General features: G+C 35.6%; 1 protein-coding gene and 1 pseudogene across 1 annotated transcript; both read right to left on the minus strand.

Annotated features, from left to right (window-relative positions):
• The window catches only part of LOC126702099 (ankyrin repeat-containing protein At5g02620-like), a 150,960-nt pseudogene that overhangs the window by 22,930 nt on the left and 103,881 nt on the right, over positions 1–24,149 (minus strand).
• LOC126702101 (uncharacterized) lies at positions 8,773–10,645 on the minus strand. The gene is made up of 3 exons (XM_050400723.1): positions 10,515–10,645; positions 9,829–9,888; positions 8,773–9,617 (listed from the first exon to the last, which is right to left on the minus strand). The coding sequence occupies exons 1-3, from the start codon at positions 10,608–10,610 to the stop codon at positions 8,889–8,891; spliced, it is 885 nt and encodes a 294-aa protein (XP_050256680.1). The 5' UTR covers positions 10,611–10,645; the 3' UTR covers positions 8,773–8,888.

A 24,149-nucleotide genomic window follows, 5' to 3' on the forward strand; every position in this document is an offset into this window, starting at 1 on the left:
GTCTTGTGACCATCTTTGACATATATTCTACTTATCTTCTTTTTATGTTGATGTTAGGTTCTAAGTACTTAGGAACTAATGTATTAGAACTCTAATTTGTATTGTTGGCAAGCCATGATTAAAATAGGTTTTTAGTCTTGTTTAGACTTGCTCAAAGTATAGGTCTTTTATGTAAATTTTGAATCGAGTTAACTGCAGAATTGAGTGTGCAATTCTGACTGGCTCGATCGATCGAGAATTAGACTTGATCAATCAAAAGTTGGGCAGAATGTTTTTTCTGCAGAATTTTCAACTCAACCTTAAGCCCATATGACGTGTAGGGTTTTATGTTTTGCCCTAGGTATAAAAGGGAAACCCTAGCCACATTTTTGAGGTTGTTCTATTTGCTGTATGTATGAATCTCTTGTGAGATCTGAGAGGTGGTTGCCTTCACACATGCTTAGGTTTATCAAGAAGGAGATTTTATTGAGAGCTTGATGATCATTCAGTTGCTACACTAAAGAGCTTAAAGATACACAAGCGGAAGTGCTTGTACTTGCTAGAGAATCCAAGAAAGAAGGAGTCCGTGGTCTCGAAGCTTGCACGTGGTCATATCAGTAAGTTTCTACTGGTGGGTAGCAATAGGATGTTAGTGGTCTAAGTCGCTATTGTAAAACTTCAATTTTTTCATAATGGATTTAGGTTTACCTTGAGGATAGCTAGGTTAAATCCTCCCCAGGTTTTTACCGATGTGGTTTCCTAGGTCATCATATCATTGTGTTCTTTATATTCCACACTTTACATTGATATGATTATATGATCGTGTTAATCTAGATCTGAAATTTGGATTAAGTAATCAATTGGCTAATTAACTAGGTTAATCCAATTGTGTTTTAAGGGGTTTAAAAACAAACAAGTGGTATTAGAGCAGGTAGCTCTTTTGTTATAGATCTTTTGATCTCTGAGCTGATCCTTGACCCCTGTTGTCATGGAACACGAACACTCTCTAGTTATTCCTCCTCACTTTGATGGGAATAATTATGCTTATTGGAAAGTAAGGATGAAAGCATTCCTGAAATATATTGATGAGAGAGTCTGGAACTTTGTTGAGTACAGATGGGAGAAGCCCACTACTCCTGTAAGTGGGTGGCAAACTTCTCAGAAAGAAGTAGCGGCTTTCAATAGCAAAGCTATGAATGCTATTTTCAATGCTGTTTCTATGGAGGAATTTAAGAGAATCTCTAATGTTGAGGTTGCTCATACTACTTGGAATATCCTCCAGACTGTGCACGAAGGCACAAAGGCTATCAAAATTAATAAGTTGCAGCAATTAACATCTAGATTCAAGAGCATTAGGATGTTTGATGATGAATCCTTTGATGAATTTTATGCTAAACTTAATGACATTATTAATTCTGCATACAACTTGGGTGAAATCTATGATCAACCTAAAATTGTTAGGAAGATTCTTAGATCTTTAACTGAAGATTTTAGACCCAAAGTGATTGCCATCACTGAGAGCAAGGATGTGGACTCCATCCATGTTGATGAACTTGTAGGATCTCTTCAGTCCTATGAGTTAGACCTACCTAAAACTAACAAATCCAAATCAATGGCTCTTAAGTCAGTTGATGATGTTGATGTTGGTAGATTTGATGATGAGCTCTCTGTTACAGAGATTGCTTACCTTGCCAAGAACTTTAGAAACTTTCTTAGGAATAGTAACAGAAGGGCAAGAGGTAAGAACACTGCTGAACCTAGAAATTTTAGGAGGAATGATCCACTAAGGTGAACAACACTGAAAAACCTAAAGAAAAAGTAGATCAATCTTCTAATAATTCTATGGGTCCTCAATGTTTTGGATGTCAAGGGTATGGTCACATGAAATCTGAATATCCTACATACTTGAGATCTAAGGGTAAGGCTATGGCTGTAACCCTTAGTGATAATGAAGTTTCCGATGATGAGTCTGGTTCTGACGAGGATGGAAACTTTATTGTTTTCACTGCTACTGCTGTAGTCAATGAAAGCTTGTCTGTTGAAGAGAACCCTTCTGATGGGGAACTCTCTTAGGATGCAGATCTTTAAGAAGCCTACAATAAACTTTGCAAAGTTGCTGCAAAGGATGCTATGAGTGTTGAATTAGGCTTAAATAAAATTGCATCTTTTGAGATTGATAAGAAAAATTTGCTTGTGAAACTGGTTGATGCTAATGAACTTTTGAACAATGTGAAAACTGAGAATATGCTTTTGCTTAATAGAGTTAAGAATTTGGAACTTGAACTATCTGTTACTAGAGAACAAACTAATAGATCTACTAGTTCCAAATTTGATCATATGCTGAGTGTTCAAAAGTCTCATTCTGACAAATTTGGATTAGGTTTTGTAGAAAGCGTATTTGTGTCTGCAACCAATTCCATAAACTTTCTTCCTTCTTCTTCCTCTGAACCCCCTGTGAGTGAGGTTGTGAGTGAGACTATTAAACCTGTAGAGGTCACACCTCCTAGGAAGATTAGGGTTGACCTGAAAGAGTCTAAACCTAAGGTGTCTACCCTTTCTAAGGATAAGTTGCATGGTAAGCCTGCATGTGTTTGTCATTTTTGTTGAAAGTCTGGGCACATTCGTCCAAACTGTTACAAGCTGCAAGCAGCTCAGCGAGCAAACAAACTAAAAGTACCTATGCTTCAAGCACAAGATCCTATGGTACTTATTGGTGAATTGGTAAAGGCTCTTAACCTTTATTCCAATCCTTGAATTGGAAATCATTCTAATGTGAATAAGAACTCCAATGCTTAAAGTGCATCTAAAAAGCTTTGGATGCAAAAGACTCAATCTAGTTGAGTCTTTTTGACAAGGTCCTTGTGCTTCATTGCTCTACTCTTTGTGACCATTATTCTCTGGTTTTTGTTTTCTTTGTTTCTAGGATTTGCATTGCATTACATTCATGCATTTCATTCTAGTTTTTTTTTTTTTTTTATTCTTTCAAATAAAAAAAAAGGGGGAGAAAATTGTGTTTTGCATTTATTGTCTTGGTTTTGAAAACAAGGTTGATCAATTTATTTTCACATAACATGTCTTTGTACCTTGTTTAGCTTGGATGAGCTTATTTATTGCACTTTACTAGTTAAAAGTTTTGTAGTGAATATTGTGTGGGAAAGATGTTTTTGGTTTTTGATCACTTTGTCTTGATCTTGAAGTCACATGTCTTTGATTGTCGGACTTGAACCTTTTGAGTAAGGCATAAATAACCATTTCACCACTGTTCACTAGCTAATCATGAACACCTTAGTGCATATCGTAATATTTTGTGGTCGAGAAAGTATAACACATGCACAAAAAGAACATAAGGTGTAGCCTCGGTTTAATTGCTTAAAATTGGTGTGTATATTATTGGACTTAAAGTTAAATCAAACAACTAAAATTGGTGTGTACATTATCCCGGCTATTTTAATAAGTTTCTGCTAAATTAAAAATTGTGTGTACAATATGAAGCAAATCAAGAAACTTACATGAATGCAAGCTTATGATCTAGGAGATGTGGGAGTTAATGATGTAACTCTTTAGGTGATAGTCTCTTTCAAACTCTATGTGATGAATTTTGTAGACTTTGTGTTTGATTTCTTTTCACATATCACCTCACATATATCTCAAACTCTTGCTAGTTGCACACACTACACAAGTTACTCTTTGCTAAACGTTGTACATGTTATTGTGTGTGTTTTTGGTTTGACCAACCAAGTTTGCAAATTCCTTGAGTTTTATGCAAAACATATTTGATGCTTGAGAATTTAAGAGAATGGATTGAAAATCTTAATTTTGGGGAAACTGGGTTCAAAACATGTGTTTTTGAAAAGCATTTCATCTCATACTCATGCATTTTATTCTTAAAATTCAATGCTTTGAGGAGTTTCTGCACAAAATTATTTTGTTTTTCAAAAATTTGTTTATTTTTTTTGTTTTTTGTTTTTTGTTTTTTGTTTTTTTTTTGTTTGTTTGTTTGTTTTTTTTTTTTCAAAAATTTCTTCAAGGGTTTTTCTCTCTCAAGGCCGGTAAGACCTTTTTGCCCCTCCTTTTGCTTTTATTTTCAAGTTTCATGCATTAAATCATGCATTCTTTGGGAAATTTTGAACCATTGGATTTTTGGGGTTTTTGATGATTCAAGCTTGTTTTCTTCAAATTGATCAATGGGTTTTTGTTGGGGGATGTTATAAACATGATCTATGGTGTTTAATTTGATCATTTTGATGTATTGTGAGAAATTGAAAATTCTAGGGCTTGAAACTATCGGATTTGGGGATTTTGTTAAAATTGAGTTTAATTGATGAAATTGGCTTGTTGGATTGATTAATTTGATCATTATAAACTCTTTTCTAACTTGTGTGATGATCAATTGGTCATTTTAGTACAAATTGAACAAGTGGTTTTTCAAAATTTTTGGGGTTTTTGTTATAACCTCTATGCTCAAGCGAATTTTGTGATTCTAAACTTAAATTGAACTTGTTATCACTGCATTAGAGCATGCATCATGACATTGTAATGTTCATGCATCATATAGATTACTATTTCTATATTTTTTTTGTGCTAGCTTGCAGTTTGCCTTTGGTTTTTTTTTTTTTTGATCTTTTTGGTTCTGTCCTTGTGTCTTGTCCTTACCCTAGCACCATGCCTAAGAAGACTAGAGCCCATAGGACATCCTCCTCTTCTTCTGCTCCTTCCTCTGTGGGCACTTTGTTTCAAAGTGAGAAAAGCCGAGAGCTTTATGAAACCCTAAACCTTAAGAGAAAGATTTGGGCTGAGCGTAAGGTGTTATTAGATGAGCTTGATCTTGCCATTGGGGCTAATTATGAGAGTAGGGGCTGGCTATCATTGTTGGATATTGGTCATGCACCTCCAGCTACCCTGATTAGAGAGTTCTACTCGAACCTTTTTATCCACGTCTATGATTCCAACACTTTAGTAAAGAGTTGGATACGAGGTGTAGAGTTCACCATTACTCCTACTGTAGTGGCTGATGCTCTTGGGGTACCATTGGTCCAGCACCCTGTTTATCCCTATGATGAGTTTCCTCCCTTGGACGACATCATGTCTCACATCACTGGGTCTTCTATCCAGAAGGGTTTTGATCCTCGGATCACTATCTTTTCTTTAGGATAGCTTGTCATTCTTTGTGGCCTATCACTCATCTGTACACCATTCCCTTAGAGCGATGTGCATTTTTGTATGCTCTTGTTACAAATGCTCCTATTAGTTTTCCTCATTTGTTTCTTCGTTCTTTGAACGAAGTTCATAGGAGTTCCTCAACCGCTCATGCTCTTTTTCATCCGGTTTTCATTCATCGGATTTTGTTGCATCTTGGTTTAGATGACTTCCCCGCTTTTAAGCCCGTACACATTATTGCTCCCATAAGTTCCTCCTTTCTTTGGTAAAGGGCTACTCATATTAGAGAAAGCTCTAAATGCCCTCGTGTTGAGCCTTCTGGTACTGCACCCCCTCCTTCTTCTACAGGTACTACTTCTGGTGAGGCGTCTGCTGATCCTGTTGGTGCCGCTACTCCTCCACCATCTACTTCGGATGACTTTGACATTCGTCGTACTTTGGAGACTGTCATGACCATTTAGGCGGCTCATGGTCAGATTTTGGTGGACATGCTTGATGAGCTCCGCGCTTTGCGAGTAGATTTGGCGCATCTTAGACGTTCGCCTTCACCGCCTCCTTTTGATGATGGATTCTGATTGCCCTTTGGCATTCCATCACAAAAAGAGGGAGTATATTTGGACACTTGTAGAGGTTTTTTGTAGTTAGGGGGAGAGATTTTGTTTGTTGGAGCTTGTGGAGTTTAGATTGTATCTAGGTGCTTCACTGTGTATGTATTCTTTTTGGCTCTTGATGTATTGTTTTTGGGCTATTCATGTAAGGGGGAGATACGTTGTTATCTATGTTTCTTGTTTCACTGCTCATTGATTTATATTTATGAGTTATTTATGATATAAGTCTTTGTTTTGTGTTTTGTGTTTTGTGAAATCATGAATTTATTTTTTGTTTTACTTGTATTTTCCACATATGCGTTTATGCGTTTGTTGAGTATTTCAGGAAATATATAGGTTGATTCAGTCGTGCTGTTGTCTACACTTGTAACTGATGGATAGTAGTTAGGTTGGATTATTTTGTAATGGGCATTATTTTTGTAAAGGGCTTTTACTTGTAACTTTGAGCATTGTGTTTGTGTTTTGTCACGGATTGCCAAAATGGGAGTTTGTTAGGTTCTAAGTACTTAGGAACTAATGTATTAGAACTCTAATTTGTATTGTTGACAAACCATGATCAAAACAGGTTTTTAGTCTTGTTTAGACTTGCTCAAAGTATAGGTCTTTTATGTAAAGTTGGAATCGAGTTAACTGCAAAATTGAGTGTGCAATCCTGACTAACTCGATCGATTGAGAATTAGATTCGATCGATCGAAAGTCGGGCATTATGTTTTTTCTGCAGAATTTCCAACTCAGCCCTAAACCCATATGACGTGTAGGGTTTTATGTTTTGCCCTAGGTATAAAAGGGAAACCCTAGCCACGTTTTTTAGGTTGCTTTATTTGCTGTGTGTATGAATCTCTTGTGAGATCTGAGAGGTGGTTGCCTTCACACATGCTTAGGATTATCAAGAAGGAGATTTTATTGAGAGCTTGATGTTCATTCAGTTGCTGCACTAAAGAGCTTAAAGATACACAAGCGAGAGTTCTAGTACTTGCTAGAGAATCCAAGAAAGAAGGAGTCTGTGGTCTCGAAGCTTGCACGTGATCGTGTCAGTATGTTTCTACTGGTGGGTAGCAATAGGATGTTAGTGGTCTAAGTCGCTATTGTAAAACTTCGATTCTTTCATAGTGGATTCAGGTTTACCTTGAGAATAGTTAAGTTAAATCCTTCCTAGGTTTTTACCGGTGTGGTTTCCTGAGTCATCATATCATTGTGTTCTTTATATTCCGCACTTTACATTGATATGATTATATGATTGTGTTCACCTAGATCTGAAATTTGGACTAAGTAATCACTTGGCTAATTAACTAAGTTAATCCAATTGTATTTTAAGGGGTCTAAAAACAAACAATTGATGTATGTTTCTTTCACCTACCTCTACATCTATTGTTTCTTTTCTATCTCCATACACATGTTTCTTATATATTGTATGCAATTTATTATTTCTGTTTCACACTAAGAAGCCTTGATGAGTTTTGTTTAAAGTGTTTCAGAAATACAAGTTGTCAAAGTCTACTTACCATAAACTCTCTTCTTGCAAAGTTTTTCAAGAGTTTGTGTTAGGATAGATTTTATTGTATTCAACAAGTGAATATGAGTTGAGTGATTTATGACTTCTCTCATATGTTCATTTGTTTGTTTTGGTTTTGTCACGGATTGCCAAAGGAGGAGATTGTTAGGACATATGTGATTCACTTGTTAGGAACATATGTCACTATTTTATATAATTGACTAATCTTTTAACAAAACGCACTTGTAATTGGGTAGATCTAGGTGTTTTTAATACTCCAAGAAATTTTGTTTTAAGATCAAGTGTTAAAACTATGCAAGTCTGTTCAAGAGTCAAGTGAGAAAGTGCTGAATTTTAAAGCTCGATAGCTGCTCGACACCTAGGCTATCTGTCGAGCTATTCAAGTGATTTTTATCGCAATCTCAACACCTCTCGATAGCTAGGTGGATCGATCGAGAAATCTCCTGTCTCCTCGATAGCTCCTCGATAGCTTCTCGATAGCTGTATGTGTCAAAGTTTAAAGCTCGACACCTCTCAATCGATCGAGGTTACGAGAATTCAGATTTTCAGATTTGATTTTTGGCCCATACTTTTGTATTTGTGTAGGGTTTCTTTTCTCACAACCCTAGACATATATAAGGCTTATTTTAGAGGCTGTCACATAAGAAAATACAAGAAGAACATATGCAAAAAGTGACCGATGCCTTATTCTCTCTAAAAGAAGCTACTGCGTCTTTACGCCTTAGGGTTTTGTAACCAAGTGCTTCTTGATCTTCATTGTAGATGAAGTGAAGAACTTTGCAGCCAACAATCTTCTTCTAGTTGGTGATTAAGTCGCGTACTGGAATCTGCATAATTGGTTAGTCACACACTGGGATTCATGCATCAAAAGGCTGTCGTTTATATATTGAAAAGTTCAGAGATTCTGAAGCGATAGAAGATTTCTGCTATAAGTTTATCTACAGGGATTGTAGAGTTTAGGGACAAAGGTTTTGTACTAGATCTGAAACTTCTCTTTACTATAGTGGATTGCTTTTCGGAAAGGTTTCCCCCTAGGTTTTTTACTGTGAAACTAGTTTGTTTCATTGGTTTTCCTGGGTCATCATATCTTGTCTTATTTATTTTCCCGCTGCATGATTTTGACATGATATTGATGTTTATTTGTTTTAACAAGTTTTATTCACAATAAATCTAATTAATAACTTGGGTTTAAAACTTATTAATTCTATAAATTGAGGTCTAAATTTCCCAACAATATATAATAAAGAACTCTAAAAAATGTATATCTTGTATAATATATGATAGATTGACCCGGTCATTAGCTAACTAGTCTAAACCATTTTCCTGCATTTATGGAGGGATCGCTAGATGGAGAAGTGGCATCTGATCATACACCTACCTATGTTACAAAATTTGTCAATTAATTAATTATAAAATTGCTCAAACATTTGATAATCAAAATTATTCTTTTTAAATGATAACTACCGAGTCAATAGAATTTAAAAAGTCTTATTTCAAGGAACAATTATTTGAAAAATTAATCAAAGCGTGAGGATGCAATAACTGAAACTGTTGTAACAAGTACGTAACAGTCTCCGGATACTACACTGGCTCGCAAGCACGTGGAAATGAAAAAAAAAAAAAAAACTAATTCATCTACAGCGATTAAAAATATAGACAATATACGCACAAAGGTCCTCGCAACCTTCGACAATACAGTCCCAGAAATCCGAAAACCTGTCAAAAATCCAAGACGAACCCATCCTCAATAGTTCGAGTAAATAATGTGAACATCCAATACTTACGAAAAAGACGGGGATGAAGAAGAACAATCCGATGACAGAATTGGCAATGGCAAGACCCAAGGAATGCATTAACACAGCATATGTGCCCATAACAAATGCCAGCATCATTGCTCCCATAGCAGATATGGAAAGGCAGAAGGCCAGTGAGGCCACTAGGAAAGAAAAGTCTCCAAGATTCTGCTCGTGAAACAATAGTGGCTTGAATAGGTGGATAAAGGCAGCAGAACAAGATTGCATCATGGCTAAGGTATTTGTAATAATAAATACTTTGAAAGCAGGGTTTCTCATCAGAACTGGAGTGCCTGGGTGTGGGCCTTCTCGACCTATGAAGCCCCCAGGCACGGTAATACCAGCTGCAAAAGTCACGGTTGCAATGAGTGTGTCCACTACCAAATGGAATTGCGATGTTTCTTTCATGATAGAAACAAATCGATCTTTACGGGAATTATAGGCTTCCTCCCGCAGCCGCAAGAAATCAAATACATAACTCTTTGGTTTGATATAATGTTCTCCTAAGAATCTTCGAAATTCCGCCGGACGATTATTACGAGGGAATGCAATTTCATTATCTCCAAACTGTGCAACATGTAGAAAAATAATAGTTAGGAGAATTATAATTACTAGGGGCCAGGAATGCAAAATTTTTGAAAGGATGACGCTGGACAACTGCCGTGAGACTGGGAGCAACAGAATTTTTGCTGCCCCTAGCGTTGCAACTGCAGCGTTGTACGTCTTAATATTGGCATGTACGGTCACACGGTTTTAACATATATGCGAAGTATCTTACTTTGACAGGGCAGGACTTTGACCTTCGAAACCTAGTTGCACTCCTTTGATTTACAGATTCCTGAAAAAAAAAAAAAAAAAAAAGGCCTTGAGGAAAGTGAGTGTGTACTAAAGATGTGAATGTGTATGAGACAATCATTACATTTTTTTTTTTTTTTTTTTTTGGTGCTAAATTACAAATTTCTCCATTTAACATTGATCAATTTTCAATTTAGTTCCTTAATTTTTTTTCCTCATTTTTGTTCTTTAATTTGTTTTCAATTTAATCTTCCATTAAGTTACATAAAATCTTCCTGTTAGTTTTAGGATCTTTCACTTTCCAAAATGAAGTCATTTTGGTGGACTTTGACAACGAAGATTGTATGAAAGTACATGGAAGGATTACATTGGAAAAGGATGAAAGTATAAAGAATATAAGGGAAAAAAATAATAATTAAAAGACTGATCAAATTGAAAACAAGTCAAAGTTATTAAAATGTGTCATTTAAATTTATCTCTTTTTCTTATAATGTTTTGATATGTTTTTAATAAATAAAAAGAAGTAAATATGCAACATCCAAAAAGATAAAAATGATACAATGACCTCATGGTTTAGGTTATAAAATAAACAAGTAAAAAAAAAAAAAAAAATCCTCATACAGTAAAATAAAATTTTTTTCATCATTGCAAGAGAAAAAATTGTGTTACCTTTTCTTTTGTTAATTCTTCACTAGTTAAAGCAATGTCGTAAGCATCAAGATTTTTTGAATTGAAGGCCATCTTATTTACTCTGTCGTGACACATGAGATCTTTTATATATGGCAATGATTTGGAATGGAGGAGAGGTGTGTTCCCGCTTTCATCCTTTTCATTCAAAAGGTTGCTGAGTGATGATCGGTTTAGGATGACATTGACAACATCCTTGTGAGATGAGTTCACGGCAAAATGAAGTGCATTCCAACCTCTCTTGTCAACTAGTTCGCTACAATCAGGACAATATTTTAAAATTTCTTTCACCATTTTTACATGGCCTCGATCAGCTGCAATGTGAAGGGCCGTCATGCCCTTGGTGTCTTTCTTGTATGCCATAGATCTATCAATTCTCAGTAACATCTCTGTTGTACTATAACCATTGAAGTACGCAGCACAGTGAAGCGGAGTCAAACGTTGGTTATATTTTTGATTAATTAAAGCACTTAGTGCTTTAGGTTCTATTTTTTTCTGAATTTCACCTGTCATTACTATTAGAATTTAAATATGTTAGACATATATAATAATTTTCTAAATGACACAAAGAAGACTTTTAAAAGATAGAAAAAACATTCATGAGTGAGTTTATTGATTCTATAAAATGAAAATCCTCAGTCCCATTATGAGGATTTAGTTTTATGCTCTAAGTACTGATTGCAGCCTATCCCTCATTCATTTACTATTATTATTACAGAAAGAAACTAGAGTTTAAGATTAAAAAAAGAAAAATCAAACACATGACATATTATTGTTGATCGAACAAAAAATGTAACTCTAAGAATATTACAGTAGATTTTTATTTTGGTCTCTCTACTCTGTTTGCATAAGTGAACTAACAATAACACGCTGTGACATTTTTACTCAATCTATTTGCTATAAAATTGTATCAATTAAGCTTGATTTTTTTTTAAAAATTTTTTTTGAAGGGACGACCATGGCCCCTTAGTCTTATAATAATTCTGTCACTGGTGGGGAATGGTACAAGAATTTTTATTTTCTATAAAATGACAGCAATGTACTACATAGTGGAAATGGCACTCTAGTCTCTCCTTAAATTATTTCACTCTAATTTAAATTTTAAAGAAATACAAGTAATAATTAATTATATTAATTTAAATTAATTAGATCTCAAATTTTTTGGTTGGGATGAAACAATCTGATACAAAATAAAATAAAATAATTTTTTAATAAATTCTCAAATAAATTTTTTTATTTGTTAATATTGATAAAATAAATATATATCATACATGATATATTTTATCAAATTTTCCTTGTATGTTGCACATACCCGCGGTCAAGACAGAAAACACTTTATGGCGTTACTCTTTAATACTAAACCATGCATACTGGAATGTCGAAAAAATAAATAGGCATTAGCGCATTACCATGATCGTTCCAAATCACTGCAGCATGCAACGTGGTTCCACCATGTGGGCCATCATGAGTTAATGATGTGCAGTTGGCTAAAATGTGAGACACCACTTGCTTATAATTTCTCTCCACAGCTATGTACAGTGGAGTCTCACCAGCACAATTAGCAGAATATGAAATATCTGTACCATTTTTAACCAACAGTTTCACCGCCTCAAGATGATTATTACGTACAGCCTCATGCATGGCCGTCTCATTTTCTTCATTCGTCATCTTCAGCATCTTCTTGATCGCTTTATTATTGACCCCACTTTCGAGGTCTGGTTGGGGAGCACCTTCACTTTGGAGTACTTGTTGGCGCCCTTTTGCATGTTCAATTAAAACTTCCATGATGGCCGCATGCCCATACCTTGCCGCGATATGCAAGGGAGTTTCATCTTTGACATTAGCTTGCCATAGCAGTAATGGACACTTTGTAAGAATTTCTTTGACAAAGGCGGTTGATGATTCTGATTCTTTAATTAGGCTTGTGAGGTAAATATGAAGGACTGTGTTTCTATTTGAGGTCAGTAGTTGGTTAAGAGGCTTTTCTTTGAAGACCTCGATTTTGCCTTCTGCTGAAGCGTTGTAATATACAGGTTCCATGCCAATGTTGTCCTTCGTTTGCGAAGGCTCACCAACTGCTTGATCAGCTTCAAACAAATCGGAGGAATCCATTCTGAATCAGTGGATCCAATATCTCTCTCTCTAAACAATGCCACTTTACCTCGTTTTGATAGTTTTGAGAGAGAGTAAAGATAAAGGCAACTACCGCGTCAAAACAGAGGTACTTTATAAAAGTAAGGAGATAATTTTATCATGATTCATGTCACGTTCAAAGTCGATCAATGTTACTGTTGGCTCTAGCTTCAATAATGCCAGGGAACACTTACGTCCAACGCTTGACACTCACATGGTGCTCTGCTCGCAATAATGCCAGGGAACACTTATGTCCAACGCTTGACGCTTTTTGAGAGTAGAAACAAGCACTGGTAATGTAGCACTTAAAAAGTATTAGTAACGCATAAAAAAATTGTCCATTTTACAACAGGACCGAAATACCCTTTTAAATTCTTTCATATGCCTTTCCTTACTAACATTTTCTCAGTTTGTACTTTTTGAGTTTTTCCTTTTTCTAGATTTACAAAAACCACCGCCCAAATACCCAAATTTCAAGCCCAACCAAATTGTCAAGCTTTTTAAGTTCCAAATTGAACCCAATCACCAAAGCAACCCAGATACAACCAAAAACATAGGAAGGAAAAGTAGAACCAAAGGCAGAGAGAGAAAGAGGAGAGCGACAGCTATAGAGGTGGTGTTGGTAGTGCCGGTGAGCACAGCTAACAGAAACGGTGGTGGAGATCAAGGCTTTGGCCTTAGCTGATACGAGAGAGAATCCGAGACAGTGGCGGACCCACTTGAGGACCGAGGGGGGCCTTGGCCCCCCCACCAAATTTTTGAAAAAATTTATAATTTTTTTTTAAAAAAATATCTTAAATAATTTGAAGATTCTTAAATAATTTTGTCATTTTGGCCCCATCCCTGATAATATACCTATATAAAGTCTAAAAATAAATACAATTTTCATTTCAATAAAATATAATCCACAAATACATGTCAACAAATTACAATAATTACACATTTAGCATCTTTAAAATGAATACAGATATTTTAACAATTACCTCAACAAATTAGGCCAAAAAACAATTACCTCAACAAATAAAAGAGAAAAAAAATTCTAATTTTCATCCCAATGCATCTAGGGCTTACTTGGACATGGCAAAAAAAATTGAAAAGTCTGAAACTTTGTCTCTCGCACACGCCGCCACACAGTTGCAGCAGTCTTGTAGTTGTAGAACAGAAAAAATCTTTCTTACAGACTTACACAGGTGACTCTCTCTCTCTCTCTCTCGCTCTCTCTGTCTCCGTTGAGGACTTGGGCTTTGCATTCTTCTTCTTTTTCTTCTTTCAGTTCTTTCTCTTTGCCTTCAGCCTCCTTCAGTCCTTCTCGCCACTGCACTGCCTTTGCCCTCTTCTTCTTTCTTTTTTTAATCTTTTCAGATTTTACTTCTTTGCTTTTCATCCCTTTGTTTAAAAGTAAAAGTTGTCTCTTTCTTTAAAGGTAAAGGTTCTACACTTTCCAGAATTGCAACAGTGTAATGTATGTGCTATGTGTTCAATTTTTCTTGGGTAAACGTATTATGTGTTGAATTTAGACCATAAAAAGTGACTAATTTTGTCCCTTTCTCATTATAATTGTCAGTAAGCTATTGCTATGGGCCCCTCAATTTGTGACTCAATTTTGTGAAGCTTCTGTGCTTGTGCTATGTCACCGTGTGCTCCAAGTATTTGTATTTTCTTTGTTTAGTTTTTTTTTTTTTTTCATTGCTTTCTTTTTTAAATTTCTTATAATATATTATTTATTATTATAATAATCAATATATTATAGACAATATTCATGTATTTAGTTATGAAAATTGTTAAAACAAGACTGCGCAACAAAATAGAGGACGAGTTTCTCTCAAATAACTTAGTTGTCTACATTGAAAAGGAAATTACTAAGAACTTCACTACTGACTCAATACTTGATGACTTTAGATCTCTTAAAGAGCGTAAGTTACAGTTTTGAACAAAGATGTTTAGCTTTTATGTTATTGTATGTTTTGCGACTTTGCCCATTTTATAGTTGAGCAAAGATATTAAATCATTTTTTTTAATTTTGTCTCAGGATTTTTTAATTTTAATTAAATATACTTTGGTTTATACGTATTCAGTTATGAAGTATTGTATATTACTATTTTACATTTCATACACACACAAAAAAAAAAAAAATTATACATGGCCCCCCCAAATATAAATTCCTGGCTCTGCCACTGATCCGAGATAGCAAAGAGGGAGTGAGACGAATCTGGTGGTGGTGGGTGGGTTACAAATTTGGTGGTTGCGATGGTGTTTGTGGACTTTTTTTTTTCCTGGGATTAAAACGTTAGAGAGACCAAGAGAGAAGGAAGAGTGAGACGAGAAGAATAGAGAGAAGGCTTTAGACGTTAGAGACAAAGAAAATAGTGTAAAAATTTGAGAAGAGTTAAAAGATGTAGAAGGGTATTTTTGTCTTATACATAACAAATTTCACTTTTCAAAAATGTTTCTCTTTCTTTGGTAAATGTCATTGTTATTAATACCATTTCGGACCCCGTTTCGGTTTGTCCAGTGGAATGGAATATTTCGGTACCGGCCAATTTCGGCATACCGTTTCAGGGTGTTTCGGGGTTCCTAAAAAATAATTGATATATATTCTTGTAGAACATAAAATTGTCAATTCTAATAAATAAATAACTAAATATCAAATAATACAAATCATTTAGTCTTAACTCTTAAGTCTTAAACATCAATATAACATCAATTTAACATCACACAATAAGAAGATTTACAAGTCAATAACTAAGATGCCTTGATGAGTTTTGTTTAAAGTATTTCAGAAATACAAGTTGTCAAAGTCTACTTGCCATAAACTCTCTTCTTGCAAAGTTTTTCAAGAGTTTGTGTTAGGATAGATTTTATTGTATTTAACAAGTGAATATGAGTTGAGTGATTTATGACTTCTCTCATATGCTCATTTGTTTGTTGTGGTTTTGTCACGGATTGCCAAAGGGGGAGATTGTTAGGACATATGTATTTCACTTGTTAAGAACATATGTCATTCTTTTATTTAATTGGCTAATCCTTTGACAAAACGCACTTTACTTGTATTTGGGTAGATCTAGGATGTGTTTAATACTTCAAGAAACCATGTTTCAAGATCAAGTGTTGAAGCCTTCAAGTCTGTCCAAGAAAACAAGCTGAAAGTGTAGAGTTACTAAAGCTCGACAACTAGCATGTGTCGAGGTTTAAGAAGTTGTTTCAGCCCCGTGGCTCGACAGCTATCTCGATAGATTCTCGACAGCTTCTATCTGTTGAGATTTACAAAAATAGAATTTCTGATATGTTTTTCTTGGGATCTGTGAATGTGTCTTTGGGCTTTCTTTTCTTCTAACCCTAGACATATAAAAGGATTGTTTTAAGGGCCGTCAAAGTGTTCACAAGTTGCACAAGCGTTGAGCAAACTCTGTTCAAGCAAATTATGACCAGAGATAAAGTTTTACCCTAGTTCATCATTCTTGAAGAAGTTGCTGTGTATTTGCACCAAAGGGTTTTGTGACCAAGCATCTTCTTGATCTTCATTGTGTAGGATGAACTGAAGAATTTTACAGCCAACAAAGTTCTCTAGTTGGTGATTGAAGTCGCGTACTAGGATCTACCCAATTGGTTAGTCACGTACTTGGGAGCCGTGCATCAAAAGGGGAAACTGTCACTACAAAACAAGTCCAATTGGGTGTTGGGGTAAGACTTCAACTATAGGTTGGTAAGGTACTTGGGATTCCTTTACTTGTAACTGCTTGTTGTGATAATAGTGGAGTTTCGGGAGTGGTGACCTGAAAATCACCCTGTGGGGTTTTTGCCGTTAGGTTTTCTCCATTCGTAAACAAATCATCGTGTTATTTATTTTCCGCTGGATAATTAGTTTATTGGTGATTTGTTTGTGCTACCTCGCATTTACATGTTAATTTGATTAATTAATAACTTGGCTAATTAATCAATTAATTATTTACAAGGGGTCAATACGTTTTGTGGCCTATCATAGGAGATGTGGAAGTTATAGGATGTACCTTGAAGGTAATAGTCCCCATCAAACAGTTATGATTGTGTGTGAGTTAAAGTGTTTTTCTCATGTCTCAAATTGTCATAACATGTTGACACATTTGCAATCTTGCGATGTTCTTCACACACAACGCGCATTATTCTTTGCTCCTCTTGATACATGTGCAGGTACAATGTGATTTGTTCATCACAAGATTTTACATGTGTTAATGTATACTCACTAAACTGTCTTAACTTGTTTTTGAAATATAAAATTGGTTAGACTTGTTTAGTGTGTGTGTGTGTGTGTGTGTGTGTGTGTGTTTTTTGAATCTATGAGCGTGACATTTTTTTTCTTGTTGAGAGATTTGTCTTTCACATGTTTTGCATCTTTCTATTATCTTGTTTCATTACATTCATGCATTTATATGGTTTCTTTGTAACCCCTTGATCATCCTTGATCATTTTTATGTTTCTCGAGTGAAGCTTTCTAGCTTCTTGTACCCTTTGTCAATCATGACAAAAAGGGGGAGAGAATATCTGGTTTCTTTTTAAGATTTTATTCTTTTAAGATTCTACATGTTAGGGGGAGAAATACATGTCTCTGTAAGGGGGAGATGTGTTTCATCTTGTTAGGGGGAGTGCTTACCTCCTTCTTCTTATATCTTGGGTCTTGTGACCATCTTTGACATATATTCTACTTATCTTCTTTTTATGTTGATGTTAGGTTCTAAGTACTTAGGAACTAATGTATTAGAACTCTAATTTGTATTGTTGGCAAGCCATGATTAAAATAGGTTTTTAGTCTTGTTTAGACTTGCTCAAAGTATAGGTCTTTTATGTAAATTTTGAATCGAGTTAACTGCAGAATTGAGTGTGCAATTCTGACTGGCTCGATCGATCGAGAATTAGACTTGATCAATCAAAAGTTGGGCAGAATGTTTTTTCTGCAGAATTTTCAACTCAACCTTAAGCCCATATGACGTGTAGGGTTTTATGTTTTGCCCTAGGTATAAAAGGGAAACCCTAGCCACATTTTTGAGGTTGCTCTATTTGCTGTATGTATGAATCTCTTGTGAGATCTGAGAGGTGGTTGCCTTCACACATGCTTAGGTTTATCAAGAAGGAGATTTTATTGAGAGCTTGATGATCATTCAGTTGCTACACTAAAGAGCTTAAAGATACACAAGCGGAAGTGCTTGTACTTGCTAGAGAATCCAAGAAAGAAGGAGTCCGTGGTCTCGAAGCTTGCACGTGGTCATATCAGTAAGTTTCTACTGGTGGGTAGCAATAGGATGTTAGTGGTCTAAGTCGCTATTGTAAAACTTCAATTTTTTCATAATGGATTTAGGTTTACCTTGAGGATAGCTAGGTTAAATCCTCCCCAGGTTTTTACCGATGTGGTTTCCTAGGTCATCATATCATTGTGTTCTTTATATTCCACACTTTACATTGATATGATTATATGATCGTGTTAATCTAGATCTGAAATTTGGATTAAGTAATCAATTGGCTAATTAACTAGGTTAATCCAATTGTGTTTTAAGGGGTTTAAAAACAAACAAGTGGTATTAGAGCAGGTAGTTCTTTTGTTATAGATCTTTTGATCTCTGAGCTGATCCTTGACCCCTGTTGTCATGGAACACGAACACTCTCTAGTTATTCCTCCTCACTTTGATGGGAATAATTATGCTTATTGGAAAGTAAGGATGAAAGCATTCCTGAAATATATTGATGAGAGAGTCTGGAACTTTGTTGAGTACAGATGGGAGAAGCCCACTACTCCTGTAAGTGGGTGGCAAACTTCTCAGAAAGAAGTAGCGGCTTTCAATAGCAAAGCTATGAATGCTATTTTCAATGCTGTTTCTATGGAGGAATTTAAGAGAATCTCTAATGTTGAGGTTGCTCATACTACTTGGAATATCCTCCAGACTGTGCACGAAGGCACAAAGGCTATCAAAATTAATAAGTTGCAGCAATTAACATCTAGATTCAAGAGCATTAGGATGTTTGATGATGAATCCTTTGATGAATTTTATGCTAAACTTAATGACATTATTAATTCTGCATACAACTTGGGTGAAATCTATGATCAACCTAAAATTGTTAGGAAGATTCTTAGATCTTTAACTGAAGATTTTAGACCCAAAGTGATTGCCATCACTGAGAGCAAGGATGTGGACTCCATCCATGTTGATGAACTTGTAGGATCTCTTCAGTCCTATGAGTTAGACCTACCTAAAACTAACAAATCCAAATCAATGGCTCTTAAGTCAGTTGATGATGTTGATGTTGGTAGATTTGATGATGAGCTCTCTGTTACAGAGATTGCTTACCTTGCCAAAAACTTTAGAAACTTTCTTAGGAATAGTAACAGAAGGGCAAGAGGTAAGAACACTGCTGAACCTAGAAATTTTAGGAGGAATGATCCCACTAAGGTGAACAACACTGAAAAACCTAAAGAAAAAGTAGATCAATCTTCTAATAATTCTATGGGTCGTCAATGTTTTGGATGTCAAGGGTATGGTCACATGAAATCTGAATATCCTACATACTTGAGATCTAAGGGTAAGGCTATGGCTGTAACCCTTAGTGATAATGAAGTTTCCGATGATGAGTCTGGTTTTGACGAGGATGGAAACTTTATTGTTTTCACTGCTACTGCTGTAGTCAATGAAAGCTTGTCTGTTGAAGAGAACCCTTCTGATGGGGAACTCTCTTAGGATGCAGATCTTTAAGAAGCCTACAATAAACTTTGCAAAGTTGCTGCAAAGGATGCTATGAGTGTTGAATTAGGCTTAAATAAAATTGCATCTTTTGAGATTGATAAGAAAAATTTGCTTGTGAAACTGGTTGATGCTAATGAACTTTTGAACAATGTGAAAACTGAGAATATGCTTTTGCTTAATAGAGTTAAGAATTTGGAACTTGAACTATCTGTTACTAGAGAACAAACTAATAGATCTACTAGTTCCAAATTTGATCATATGCTGAGTGTTCAAAAGTCTCATTCTGACAAATCTGGATTAGGTTTTGTAGAAAGTGTATTTGTGTCTGCAACCAATTCCATAAACTTTCTTCCTTCTTCTTCCTCTGAACCCCCTGTGAGTGAGGTTGTGAGTGAGACTATTAAACCTGTAGAGGTCACACCTCCTAGGAAGATTAGGGTTGACCTGAAAGAGTCTAAACCTAAGGTGTCTACCTTTTCTAAGGATAAGTTGCATGGTAAGCCTGCATGTGTTTGTCATTTTTGTGGAAAGTCTGGGCACATTCGTCCAAACTGTTACAAGCTGCAAGCAGCTCAGCGAGCAAACAAACTAAAAGTACCTATGCTTCAAGCACAAGATCCTATGGTACTTATTGGTGAATTGGTAAAGGCTCTTAACCTTTATTCCAATCCTTGAATTGGAAATCATTCTAATGTGAATAAGAACTCCAATGCTCAGAGTGCATCTAAAAAGCTTTGGATGCAAAAGACTCAATCTAGTTGAGTCTTTTTGACAAGGTCCTTGTGCTTCATTGCTCTACTCTTTGTGACCATTATTCTCTGGTTTTTGTTTTCTTTGTTTCTAGGATTTGCATTGCATTACATTCATGCATTTCATTCTAGTTTTTTTTTTTTTTTATTCTTTCAAATAAAAAAAAAGGGGGAGAAAATTGTGTTTTGCATTTATTGTCTTGGTTTTGAAAACAAGGTTGATCAATTTATTTTCACATAACATGTCTTTGTACCTTGTTTAGCTTGGATGAGCTTATTTATTGCACTTTACTAGTTAAAAGTTTTGTAGTGAATATTGTGTGGGAAAGATGTTTTTGGTTTTTGATCACTTTGTCTTGATCTTGAAGTCACATGTCTTTGATTGTCGGACTTGAACCTTTTGAGTAAGGCATAAATAACCATTTCACCACTGTTCACTAGCTAATCATGAACACCTTAGTGCATATCGTAATATTTTGTGGTCGAGAAAGTATAACACATGCACAAAAAGAACATAAGGTGTAGCCTCGGTTTAATTGCTTAAAATTGGTGTGTATATTATTGGACTTAAAGTTAAATCAAACAACTAAAATTGGTGTGTACATTATCCCGGCTATTTTAATAAGTTTCTGCTAAATTAAAAATTGTGTGTACAATATGAAGCAAATCAAGAAACTTACATGAATGCAAGCTTATGATCTAGGAGATGTGGGAGTTAATGATGTAACTCTTTAGGTGATAGTCTCTTTCAAACTCTATGTGATGAATTTTGTAGACTTTGTGTTTGATTTCTTTTCACATATCACCTCACATATATCTCAAACTCTTGCTAGTTGCACACACTACACAAGTTACTCTTTGCTAAACGTTGTACATGTTATTGTGTGTGTCTTTGGTTTGACCAACCAAGTTTGCAAATTCCTTTAGTTTTATGCAAAACATATTTGATGCTTGAGAATTTAAGAGAATGGATTGAAAATCTTAATTTTGGGGAAACTGGGTTCAAAACATGTGTTTTTGAAAAGCATTTCATCTCATACTCATGCATTTTATTCTTAAAATTCAATGCTTTGAGGAGTTTCTGCACAAAATTATTTTGTTTTTCAAAAATTTGTTTATTTTTTTTGTTTTTTGTTTTTTGTTTTTTTTTTGTTTGTTTGTTTGTTTTTTTTTTTTGTTTTCAGAATTTCGATCGATCGAACCTGTTCTTCGATCAATCAAAATTGCGATTAAATTTTTTGGTTAGGCTCTATCTGTTTTGATTGATGCTCGATTGATAATGGATCAATCGAAGCATTTTCGATCGATCGAACCTAAATTTCGATCAATCGAAAATCGTATAGAGAGTTTTTAAAAAAGCTGTTTCTCACGTGTTCAACTTACTTTTCAAAAACTTTTCAAACACTCTCTCTCTCTATTCGATCGGTCAAGGCTCCAATCAAGATTTTTGTCGCTTTCCCTCAAATTTCTTCAAGGGTTTTTCTCTCTCAAGGCCGGTAAGACCTTTTTGCCCCTCCTTTTGCTTTTATTTTCAAGTTTCATGCATTAAATCATGCATTCTTTGGGAAATTTTGAACCATTGGATTTTTGGGGTTTTTGATGATTCAAGCTTGTTTTCTTCAAATTGATCAATGGGTTTTTGTTGGGGGATGTTATAAACATGATCTATGGTGTTTAATTTGATCATTTTGATGTATTGTGAGAAATTGAAAATTCTAGGGCTTGAAACTATCGGATTTGGGGATTTTGTTCAAATTGAGTTTAATTGATGAAATTGGCTTGTTGGATTGATTAATTTGATCATTATAAACTCTTTTCTAACTTGTGTGATGATCAATTGGTCAATTTAGTACAAATTGAACAAGTGGTTTTTCAAAATTTTTGGGGTTTTTGTTATAACCTCTATGCTCAAGCGAATTTTGTGATTCTAAACTTAAATTGAACTTGTTATCACTGCATTAGAGCATGCATCATGACATTGTAATGTTCATGCATCATATAGATTACTATTTTCTATATTTTTTTTGTGCTAGCTTGCAGTTTGCCTTTGGTTTTTTTTTTTTTTTTTGATCTTTTTGGTTCTGTCCTTGTGTCTTGTCCTTACCCTAGCACCATGCCTAAGAAGACTAGAGCCCATAGGACATCCTCCTCTTCTTCTGCTCCTTCCTCTGTGGGCACTTTGTTTCAAAGTGAGAAAAGCCGAGAGCTTTATGAAACCCTAAACCTTAAGAGAAAGATTTGGGCTGAGCGTAAGGTGTTATTAGATGAGCTTGATCTTGCCATTGGGGCTAATTTTGAGAGTAGGGGCTGGCTATCATTGTTGGATATTGGTCATGCACCTCCAGCTACCCTGATTAGAGAGTTCTACTCGAACCTCTTTATCCACGTCTATGATTCCAACACTTTAGTAAAGAGTTGGATACGAGGTGTAGAGTTCACCATTACTCCTACTGTAGTGGCTGATGCTCTTGGGGTACCATTGGTCCAGCACCCTGTTTATCCCTATGATGAGTTTCCTCCCTTGGACGACATCATGTCTCACATCACTGGGTCTTCTATCCAGAAGGGTTCTGATCCTCGGATCACTATCTTTTCTTTAGGATAGCTTGTCATTCTTTGTGGCCTATCACTCATCTGTACACCATTCCCTTAGAGCGATGTGCATTTTTGTATGCTCTTGTTACAAATGCTCCTATTAGTTTTCCTCATTTGTTTCTTCGTTCTTTGAACGAAGTTCATAGGAGTTCCTCAACCGCTCATGCTCTTTTTCATCCGGTTTTCATTCATCGGATTTTATTGCATCTTGGTTTAGATGACTTCCCCGCTTTTAAGCCCGTACACATTATTGCTCCCATAGGTTCCTCCTTTCTTTGGTAAAGGGCTACGCATATTAGAGAAAGCTCTAAATGCCCTCGTGTTGAGCCTTCTGGTACTGCACCCCCTCCTTCTTCTACAGGTACTACTTCTGGTGAGGCGTCTACTGATCCTGTTGGTGCTGCTACTCCTCCACCATCTACTTCGGATGACTTTGACATTCGTCGTACTTTGGAGACTGTCATGACCATTTAGGCGGCTCATGGTCAGATTTTGGTGGACATGCTTGATGAGCTCCGCGCTTTGCGAGTAGATTTGGCGCATCTTAGACGTTCGCCTTCACCGCCTCCTTTTGATGATGGATTCTGATTGCCCTTTGGCATTCCATCACAAAAAGAGGGAGTATATTTGGACACTTGTAGAGGTTTTTTGTAGTTAGGGGGAGAGATTTTGTTTGTTGGAGCTTGTGGAGTTTAGATTGTATCTAGGTGCTTCACTGTGTATGTATTCTTTTTGGCTCTTGATGTATTGTTTTTGGGCTATTCATGTAAGGGGGAGATACGTTGTTATCTATGTTTCTTGTTTCACTGCTCATTGATTTATATTTATGAGTTATTTATGATATAAGTCTTTGTTTTGTGTTTTGTGTTTTGTGAAATCATGAATTTATTTTTTGTTTTACTTGTATTTTCCACATATGCGTTTATGCGTTTGTTGAGTATTTCAGGAAATATATAGGTTGATTCAGTCGTGCTGTTGTCTACACTTGTAACTGATGGATAGTAGTTAGGTTGGATTATTTTGTAATGGGCATTATTTTTGTAAAGGGCTTTTACTTGTAACTTTGAGCATTGTGTTTGTGTTTTGTCACGGATTGCCAAAATGGGAGTTTGTTAGGTTCTAAGTACTTAGGAACTAATGTATCAGAACTCTAATTTGTATTGTTGACAAACCATGATCAAAACAGGTTTTTAGTCTTGTTTAGACTTGCTCAAAGTATAGGTCTTTTATGTAAAGTTGGAATCGAGTTAACTGCAAAATTGAGTGTGCAATCCTGACTAACTCGATCGATCGAGAATTAGATTCGATCGATCGAAAGTCGGGCATAATGTTTTTTCTGCAGAATTTCCAACTCAGCCCTAAACCCATATGACGTGTAGGGTTTTATGTTTTGCCCTAGGTATAAAAGGGAAACCCTAGCCACGTTTTTTAGG

The sequence above is a fragment of the Quercus robur genome, chromosome 10 (genome assembly GCF_932294415.1).
Source record: "Quercus robur chromosome 10, dhQueRobu3.1, whole genome shotgun sequence".
NCBI classification, from domain to species: Eukaryota; Viridiplantae; Streptophyta; class Magnoliopsida; order Fagales; family Fagaceae; genus Quercus; species Quercus robur.